The sequence below is a fragment of the Nipponia nippon genome, unplaced genomic scaffold (genome assembly GCF_047370975.1).
Source record: "Nipponia nippon isolate SJK-2023a ecotype South Korea unplaced genomic scaffold, ASM4737097v1 scaffold_2, whole genome shotgun sequence".
NCBI lineage: Eukaryota > Metazoa > Chordata > Aves > Pelecaniformes > Threskiornithidae > Nipponia > Nipponia nippon.
In genome coordinates, this window is record NW_028262336.1 from 101867812 (window position 1) to 101877634 (window position 9823).

General features: G+C 42.2%; 1 protein-coding gene across 1 annotated transcript; it reads right to left on the bottom strand.

Annotated features, from left to right (window-relative positions):
- Window positions 1-4475: 4475 nt before the first annotated feature.
- Window positions 4476-9429, bottom strand: CUNH13orf42 (chromosome unknown C13orf42 homolog). The gene is made up of 3 exons (XM_087758758.1): window positions 8992-9429; window positions 5533-5653; window positions 4476-4717 (listed from the first exon to the last, which is right to left on the bottom strand). Exons 1-3 carry the CDS (start codon window positions 9427-9429, stop codon window positions 4476-4478), a joined length of 801 nt encoding a protein of 266 aa, XP_087614884.1.
- Between the last annotated feature and the right edge of the window lie 394 nt (window positions 9430-9823).

Genomic DNA, 9823 nt, shown 5'->3' on the forward strand with positions numbered 1-9823 from the left:
TCTGACAGGGGTCAAGGTATCATAATCACAGAGCCATTCAGGTGATGATACCTAGTCTTGCCTTAAAATAGATGGATAATTTTTTTTAATATGACAAGCCTGTTAGCAGAAAACTTTACCTTGCACTAAATTACTGCTAATCAAGTAACAGACGCTACTCTTCACTTCTCAGCCCAGTCTGAAGCGGCTGGGATCATATGTTCTGATTTGTCCCCAAAGTTCTTGCAGAACAACATGTTTTTCTAGCCTTTAAACTCAAGATAAGTCAAGAGTCATTCCACTGACTTGATGCAACTTGGTTCCACTTTACCATGGGCATAACTCAGAGCTACAGGCCCAAAAGGTGGCAAAAGCTCCCTCAACACAGCCTGCTGTGACTGGCCAGCTTTGTGCTGCTTTCATCTCCTTGTGGACCTGCTCCACCACAGAAACAGAACAGGTGCTCTCCTGAATTTGCCCAAGCAGAACTACAAACTGGCCCTACAGCTGTGAAAATTTTGAAGACATCCACTAGGTGATAATCTAATATTTTTTATATACTCCATTCAGTCTGAAGCAGCAGATAACTGTATATCTTTGCTATGCATTACCTTGGAGGACTTCCTGCGTTACTTAATGCGGTGCCGACACCTTCTGCCTTCGTTGTAACTTTATCGCACTGAAAGATTCAAATCAGAGTGCACATCTTGTCCAACTGCCAACTTTCCATTAGCTGCTTACATTTTTTCTGTTTCTGCCAAAGACACTTGCAATTTCAGCTCACTTATGTGTATCATGTTTACTCTGAGTTGCTCAACACAAAATGACAAAATTATTTAGAATCCCCCAGGACATGATTTCTTCAACAGACTTCATGTCTCTTCAGTTACTGGATTCTTGTACACAGTGTCTTTAGTTTCTCACAGACAGCTGTGGATGTGGCGTCACAGAAATTCAGAGCCCCTTCAGAGCTAGTGCTCAGCAATCACACTAGCTAGAGGAATGTGAAATACCCAGTACTTCAGCTGAGCTGAATTTGAAAAAACAAAATAAGAGATGCTCTCCTAAAGATCTTGCCTGTTACTCCAATGCACTCTGGGAAAGAGCTTTTGGGGATCAGTGCTGCGGGGAATGCTCACACACAGCAGCCTTCATCAATACAGCTCCTAGTTGATGCACTTCATTATCAAGGCCTGGGGGCATGACTGAAAGAGCTCACTAATAATCTCTGCAAGGGATCTAGGTCATACAGAGCTCTGCTGGTCATGAATAATTCTTCTGTACAATTTGCATTATCAGAGCACCTATAGTGGGTGCTTAATTTCAACGTTGCAATGCCTGAAAATAGCTGCATGTTGCAGCAAGGTCATTTAGAGGGCCTAGCCAGGGCAGATAGAGTCCATTTAGTGTCAGTGCAGGGAGGCCTGCCTCCAAAGGCCTTGGGCACACAATTCAGAGCAGCCGAGGAGCACCTTTGTAGGGCAACCGACTGCTCCTGGAAACTGTGTGGAAAGCTGCTGGTGTTAGGCAGGGACATGGTTCTGTTTCAGGGCAATACAGAGGGTGCTGCCATCCACACTAAACCCTTCTCTGAGGAGGCAGCTAACATGGGATGGAAATGCTTCCCTTTCCTCTCTTTCCTCTTTCTGCTTGACTGTCCTGTTCTAGCACAGGTAGCACAACACCCAACTTCTGGGCTTGAACCCTCAGCTCCCATTTCCCCAGAGAGTGCCCTAAGATGCCAGGGCCACTCTCCATAGGTCTGTTGGAGCTGAGACATGTCCAATGAGGAGCTCGCAAGGGCTAATATGCTAGGAGAAGGAAGATGCCTGCATTTATGAGATAGGAGGTAGAAAACGTTCTCAGAGAAAAACTGATTTATTTTACTTGCTTAATTAAAATTTCCTAAGATGATAATAGGCTTGAAGTGAGCTTTAAGAAAAGGAAAAAAAAAATAAACACAGAATCCAAATCAGAATTACAAATCTTTTTTTCTCCCTCTGTCTCTTATTCATAAAAGCAAACACATATTTCACACTGGAGTTTGTGTGCTGGACAGCAGGGGGACAATTACCCTCTGTCACAGCAGATGACCAGAGATACCTCCGTTTTACAAGAACAGACAAGAAGTCACAGACGGGGAAGGTCAAACATGCTGAAGCAGTCTGGTTCTGCACATCACAGTGCATCCTTAAAACAACAGCAAAAAGATCAGCTACTCCAATGAGTAAAACCTTGGCACTATGAACATGAAGCTCAGCCCAGGGTAGAACACCATTGGAATCCTTTTCTTCTTCTTTCATCAGTATTTTAATTATGCACATGCCTAATTCTGTTATAGTAACTCTAAAAGACGGTGAGGTTTTCTGTCAGCATCCATTCATGTTGCAGGTTCTAGTAGCAAAAAGGTGACCACACACTCAGTAAAAATGTTCCTCGGCAACTTCAGTGTGAGATTCTTCTTGGAGAGCGGTTTCAGGGCGACACGGTTGCCAAAAATGTGCAGGTTTTGGCCTTAAATGATCATATGTCAAGCACAGAACAGTTTTAAAGACAGTTATGATGTTCAGTCCAGGGCAGTCAGGACAGAATTGAGGAGGTACAAAGGCAGCAACACTATCTTTATAGAGAATACAGACTAATCATGAGAAGCACCAACAGCAAGGAAGCAAAGCCTAGACTTCAATTTAAACTCTTCACAAAAATGTATCAATAACGTTGGTTAAACCAGTCATTTTGAAGAGGATACAGACTAGACAAAGAGTGGCAAAAGCCCCTCCAGAATGAAAGTGCTACAGAAACAGTTCACCTCTCCCCTTCACGAACACCACTAAAAAAAGGAACAAAATGCTTTAATCAAACAGGAGATGCCAGCTCTGAATGGAGGAACATGTGGGTTTTTGGCACTCTCCTATCTCATGACAGAAAGTGTCCTAGATTGGTGAGATCTGAGAGAGGTACTTCCACCTTGTGGCAGAAATGCTGTTTGAATAACTCAGTCCCAAAGACTAGGAACACAAATCAGCAAGAATTGCCACCTGCCAGATGTTCTGTGTGGTGGGCACAAAGTCTATGGAGGTTATGATATATCAGATGGGTTACATTGATGGCCAGCGCCTTAGGAAATTTATCCAAGCCTGTGGACACAAAAACTACTGAACATAGAAACAAGAAATCACCAATGAATCACCAGCGGGTCATACCAGTGCTGCCATGATCCATCTGTCACAGTGAACCACCGATTGAACACCAGGTGAAAAAAATCAGAGTAAGCAAAGGCTTGATCCCAAACATCTTAGCGAATTCTTAAGACAAAGCACGAGCTGGGGGATGTGGCTCAGACTGATGCCTGTGATATAAATGGTATTGCCCTATCTGAAGGGCCATAGGCTAGTACTTCCATAGGGTGCTATCTCCTTGTCACTTTCTATACATTTTTACATCGCTGTACATCAGTAAAACTGGCAGAGTATGGGGCTTAAAAATTCCAAGTATCACATGGAAGACATATCACCTCTAAGATGCAAGAGCCTGAAGAGGAACACTTCTAGACTGCATTCTTCCTAATATATAGTCTTGAATGATGAAGTAGCAGAATTCCAAATATTGGGTATAATCTAAGGCTCATGCAGGGGATTTGTCTGCAAATTGTCTTCTACCCTTGAGAACAACCTTTTCTCCAATTTATTCACAAAGTGTTCTTCTCCAAGACGTTAAGCTTTTGTAATGTACACTGGTATGTCTAGATTCAGCAACTGGGTGTTAAAATAGATGAGAAATAACAGGTGGTGTAGTTATATGAAAAAAGTTGTGTACATTTGTGCATGCAGTGAATCTCTTGATGCTGTATCCCAGGACAGAACCATTCCCAATAGCAAGCAGAGTACAAGATAGCTTGTTTCTTCAAAACGCACTGGAGCAATTCCTCAAAACACAGGCTTCTAATGCTGATTCCTTCACTGAAGCTTTTTCTGCTTGTACCACAGCCTGCTTGTACCTCAGTGCTGCTGTATACGCTCAGATCACAGAGTCAATGATGGCACGTACAAATTTTCACATGCAAAAAAAAGGAGAAAACTCTGCTTCACTGCTCTGAAGTTGGAAACACTGGTGCAAAAGCTCCAACATATTAGCTGAATTGCTTGAATTGCTTTGCAGTACTGGACTTAGAAGAAAAATTACTGCACCAGGCAATCTCTGAATCACTGCTTTCAATAAAAGCACTAAAAAAAGGTTTGTCAAGTTGGAGTTCCCCCCAGGCTGAATGACAAAGCAGTATTGTTGGGCACAATGAACTCGATGAGTTAAACCCTCACATGAGTTCAACATTGGAATAGCCATGGCTTAAAATAAGTCCCACACAAAGAACCTTCAGTGACTGCACACATCACTTCTAGAGTGTAAGAGTTGGGTCAGAAGTGAAAAAAAAAAAAAGAAGCAAATCTGACATGCCCTATTTCATATATTCTATCTTCAGCTGAAGAGGGAATATTCTTTCAATATTCTTTCTTACGTGTTTTGGGCTTAAATTTTAAAGTGCTATATGCCCCTTCCACAGCTTTGGGCAAGTACATGGGATGTCTTTCCAATCTCTTCCTAGAGCCAGTGGTTCTCCGCTGGCTGTTTCTTTGAGACTGATTTGCAGCCTTTGCTGTTTGGGCAGTATCTTGCGAGTATCTCCGGGGAGCACGAAGTATCCAGTTTGAATGTAAACTGTGTTCACTTGTGCTGGTAGCAACTGAAAGACAGAAGATAATCTGGTGTTAACAGTTTGCCAGTGATATTTTTACATGCACAGTGAGAAAACAGAGTGCCTGCTGGGTCCTTCCTGGAGATAATGCTGAGAAATCAGCCTGGTTTCACTGCAGGATGTTGCTTGGGATGGGATTCATCTTGTCTAGTATTTCGATGTCTTCAGTGTAAAATACATATGTCAGAGCTAGTCCCTTTATACACATTTTTAGGGCACAGCTAATCTGACCTGTTTCAGATACCCACCTTAGCCTAAGACAAAGGAGAGAAATTTCTGTTTCTCTTCACTGATTATACAGGATAGACAATGAACTCAGATGGGCACATCTTTATTTAGTTGGGCAATGCCATCTTTTCTGATGGAAACGTACTGTTATTTAGCCTAATCTCTAAATTACTTCTTTTTGCTAGTTGGAGAGAAAACATCCAGCCATTTCTCAATGAGAAAAATGAAAACCAGATGCAGAAAAAATTATCTTTATGGTTTTTATAGCTCTCCTCCAAAGACAGCTCGGGGTAGAGATGCAAGGGTGGAATTCAGCCCCGGGCAGAAGGCAAGGACTATTCCAGCACTACACATGCTACATTTGCTCATGTAATGGCCACACATAAAATAGTTGCACCCTTTCAACAGGGAACAAGCAATGTATTGCTGTAGTTTCACATACTGCATGTAATGGTCCCAGATTTGGGAAGAAAAACTGTGTCCATTAAATAAGCAAACATGGTCTTATAATGCCACTTCTTCCTCTACCCTCTGCACACCAAAAACAATCGTATTTCGGCTGGTTTATACTGCACCATCAAAATCAACATCCACATTTGGCAGATCCACGTCAGGAACTCTCCGCCATCTCTCTGAATCCAGGTCTGCAATAACTGAGTCGAAGAAAGCTATTGCTTCTCTTACATCTGAACCGGACTGTGGGCCTTTTCTCTCCATGGATGCCTGTTGATCACATCAGGGGGATAAAAGAGTTAGCTAAAGGTTGGGCACAATGACTTCTTCATGAGAAAACTGTATAAGGCAGCTGCAAAAATTGTATTTGATTCCATACTTCAAGCTGTCAGAAAAGGACACAGGTCCAGATTACTCCGCAGTTTGTAGTCATCAAAGAATGCGGGACAGCAGTCTAACAAACATTCATCTTGTTATGTGCTCAACACCTAACATCTTCCACTTGGGCACTGCTAGCCAGGTGTTATAAAATCCCTCAGAATCCCCACATCAGGCCACTTAATTAGGTGGCTAAGTGACAGCTGGGCTTTGTGGCCAAATTTATTCTACCTAGCAGTAGGCACCTAATGAGACACACATTAGAAATGTAGTCATGCAGGGTTCCTTCTGTAATTAATGCAGGGCTCAAGTACCTTCAGAAGATGAGTCAGGCCTTAGGTAGGCTGAATTCCCCTCCACAGGCAGCTCTTTCTCTTAGCTGCAAAGGGATTGTGGGGTAACTTGGTTACTAATTTAAGCATCTTATTAAAATGCCTAAGTTAGGTGAAACGAATCCAGATCTAAATTGCTAAAGTCTTTTTGAAATGAGAAAGGACTGTGTGTGCTAAAATATGAGTCATTCAACACTGTGATAATTCCCACAGGAAAGCCACAGGGTTTAAAATTAGGAGCTTGTCTTGATAAAAAAGCAAATGCCTGTCTATAAATGCTGAAGCAGTCGTAAAGCCTCAGTTAGCGATTCTGTAGGTCCATGTGGGATGAATACTTCCTGTCAGGCTCTACCTAATGAACGGCTGTATATTTTCCCTGCCAGTCGAAGGCAGGTGTATTGCCAGGCAGAAATACCAAGTCAGAAAAGTACTACCTTGGTTTGCAAACGTGCAAGCAAAAGGTACATGCTGTATCACATCTCTGAAGGACCGACCAGCTTGCTCCCCATTCTGTGGAGGCAGAGACATGAGCTAGCTTATTCCCTTCCTGACATTCTGGTTGACTGACAGCCTCACAAGTGCTAAAAGATAACTGCTACCACACATCTACTGAAAATAGTGACTGCTATTATCACTAAGCCCTTATTGGTTAGAAGACATTTTAAAGAAATGCCTACATACTTCCAGCATCTGACACACCTCTCTATTCTTCTCTCTCACTAGACCCAATTGGTGAATTTTGAATCCACAGTCAGCCTGTAGTCCATGCCCCAGGGATCTTTGGATTAAACCTCCCAGGAGGACAATGTACCTTCCCATTAATCATGCAGCAGGTAGGAGAAAGAAGTGAATTTCCACTGACAGGTAATTTAACACAAACAGATAGTTAGGGACAAAACCATTCAAGCCTGTTGATAAGATGAACCTTGCAATCTGTGAACATAAAATTTGTAGTTACGAAGCAGAGTATTCTGGCTATTCTAGAAGTCTTCTTGACCTTTCCCTAACTTTTGCAAAGCCAGGGCTGTGCGGCTGTGACCCCACCATTTGTGTCGGCAAGAATGACTCATATGGGTGGCATATCCTGGTGATGTTCCTGTCTGTTCCTAAGAGGACAGCTTGTGGAGATAGCATGGCAGCCAGTACCAGGGCTGTTCATATGTAAGAGCTAGCTGGCCACAGTCAGATGACAGCACCCTTAGCCTCAGCCTGTGGGAGATTCACTAAACAAGTGAAGCCAAGTAAACAAGCCAAACCCAAGTTAAGCTTTTGGCATTTTTCTTAAGTGGTATTTTCTGTGGCAAATCTGAGAAATTCACAAACCTGCCTGAAACCTAGTTGTACAGAATCTCCCAACCTCCTGGTTTTAGTACCCTTTTGCACTCATTTTTTTCCACCTGGCTGATGATTAGTCATGTACTGCTCTGCTACATCACTGCTCAGCTCATCAGGGAACTGGCATGCTGTAAATCTCCACTGCCTCAAGCCAATCTTTGTGTGACAGTGCACAAAGTCAGTTCACAGACTGTATCTATAGTGTTGAGATTAATCTCCTGGCACCCAGCACCACCAGGCCACTCTGCTGTATCTCAGTCATTCTCTTTGGATGTTTCCCTGGCCCTAAATAGTAATGTGTTTATAAAATCTATCTTCTTCAGCCCACTGAGCTGAGTATTGTTTCTTACTATTATTCCTAGCTTCTGAGAGTCACCGTTCAAAGCATTAAAAAGATGACACAAAGCTCAATAAAATCAAATGAAAAATTCCCACTGACTGAATGGGTATTAGATCAAAACATAAAATTAAAAAAGTTGTATCTAGCCCTAAACATGTAAGCCTTGTCCTTTCATTAAGGAATGCTTGCAACGGAGCTCAGCTTCAGCCATTCTGACATTCTGCTGTGACAGAACATCTAAATGTGGCAATAACTTTTCAGTAAAGTCTACCTGGCCTAATCAGTAAGTCAGCCATACATCCCTTCTTCCCACCATCCCCATTAGTATCCAGTTTAAAGACTGCATTGGGTAACCTGTGAGTCTGCTGTCAAAGTCATGTTTGGTCATGTCACCTAAACAGATCACCCTACCTGCTGCAGTCCTTCCCTTTGTCCTCACTGAATCAAGTCCAGAGTCATATTAATGACTGAACTGTCTAGAGAGATGAAATCTATGAATGGCAACCAGGAGGAAGCTTTGCAATGCAAAGGATACATAGAAATAGTCTACCCCAAAGATGATATTTCAGTTTGATTTTTGTGGTACCACTACAGTAAAAGGTGAAGAATTACAGTGTCTAAAAATGACCTGCCATATTAATTAACTGAGAAAGGAACCCTTAAGAATTCTTCATGCCCTACAGCCTATCAGTAGAGCTTGCACTGATGTGAAATGTAGCACTGACAAGCTATCTGACCAGTCAGAAAAAATCCTATTTGTTTCAATGAATTTACAATTACTTTCTGTACATAGTTTTATGCCAATAAAAAGGCTGTCAGTAAACTTAGGGATTACTGTGCTTGTCAGTCATTAACAGCTATGAATAACCAGAGTGGAGAATTCTTAGGCACTTAAGTAGCCTGTCAGAGTATCGAGAGAACAGCTTATTCTTTCATAACATGTTTTCAGATACTTCCCGTACTCTCATACCTCTTTCCTTCTCCTATTTTCTCTCCCCTCACACAAACATAGACATATATACATTTCTTTCCATGACCAGTCATTCATACTTAATTTCACTACTAAGAAAGAATCTTAAGGTATTTAGCAGCATTTCAAATGATGTAACAGTAAAAAGACAACCAGCTGAGACCAATAAAGCAGTAAATCAACATAGGTAAAACAGCTAATTGCTTCATGGCCTAAGACCAAGGACATGGCAAAAGTTCTTAGGAATTACCTTAGAAGACTCTTCGGAAGGAAGTGGAAGAAATGACTTCTTTCCAGTTTTGGATGATTTTGTGGACATTGGGGAATCTGCAGCCACATGCATGGATTTCAAGTTATTGATGTTGTCAAGATATTTTTTCCTCAAGGCTAACAGATCCTGTAAGTACTTCAAGCAGTCCTGAGTCTTAGAGTACATCCAGTCTCTGTCTTCCTCTTTTGGCTGGAAGCAAGAGTCGATGCTGGTTGTACTTTTGCATTTTTTTAGTGGTTCACTAACTTTTTCCTGCTCACCTCCAAGGACGTACATAGAAGTGCTGCGGATCAATCTCACTGCAGAACCTGTGCCGTCACAGTAAGGGATGTCATCTGTCACATTTCTTCGGTGGGAGTTGGGATGAAATATAGAATGGATCTTTTTGAACATAGTGTGTCACTTCCTCCCCTTTATTCCTCTTCTCTTTCAGCACCTTAATTTAACCCTAGATCTGGTAATCAGCAGCTGTTACTCTTGCCCTCAGCAGACAGACAATTTTGCCACTTACTGTAACGAGGAGAAAAAAAACCCTATTGCTGCACAAATTGCTTTCAGTCTAATACATTGTGAGGAGCATGATGGTAACGCCGAAGTGTGTTTTCTATTCCATTGGAGTCAGCGAAATAGCTTTATCCTTTCCTCGGTTTAAAATATAGTACAGGAGGTCAAATATCATGCTTTGACCTTCTATTTGACTGCCCCTCCCCATAAAACCCATCAGCATCGAGGCAGAATTCCCCTCTTCCACGTTTCCCCCGCGCTGCTCGGGGCCGGAGCTGTCAGC

Coding starts and splice junctions, on each gene's coding strand:
- CUNH13orf42 (XM_087758758.1), bottom strand. CDS start 9,429: ATGTTCAAAAAGATCCATTCTATATTTCATCCCAACTCCCACCGAAGA. Junction 5,654..8,991: donor TTCCTAAGAACTTTTGCCAT/GTCCTTGGTCTT, acceptor AAAGGCCCACAG/TCCGGTTCAGATGTAAGAGA. Junction 4,718..5,532: donor TGTGGATGTTGATTTTGATG/GTGCAGTATAAA, acceptor TCTGTCTTTCAG/TTGCTACCAGCACAAGTGAA.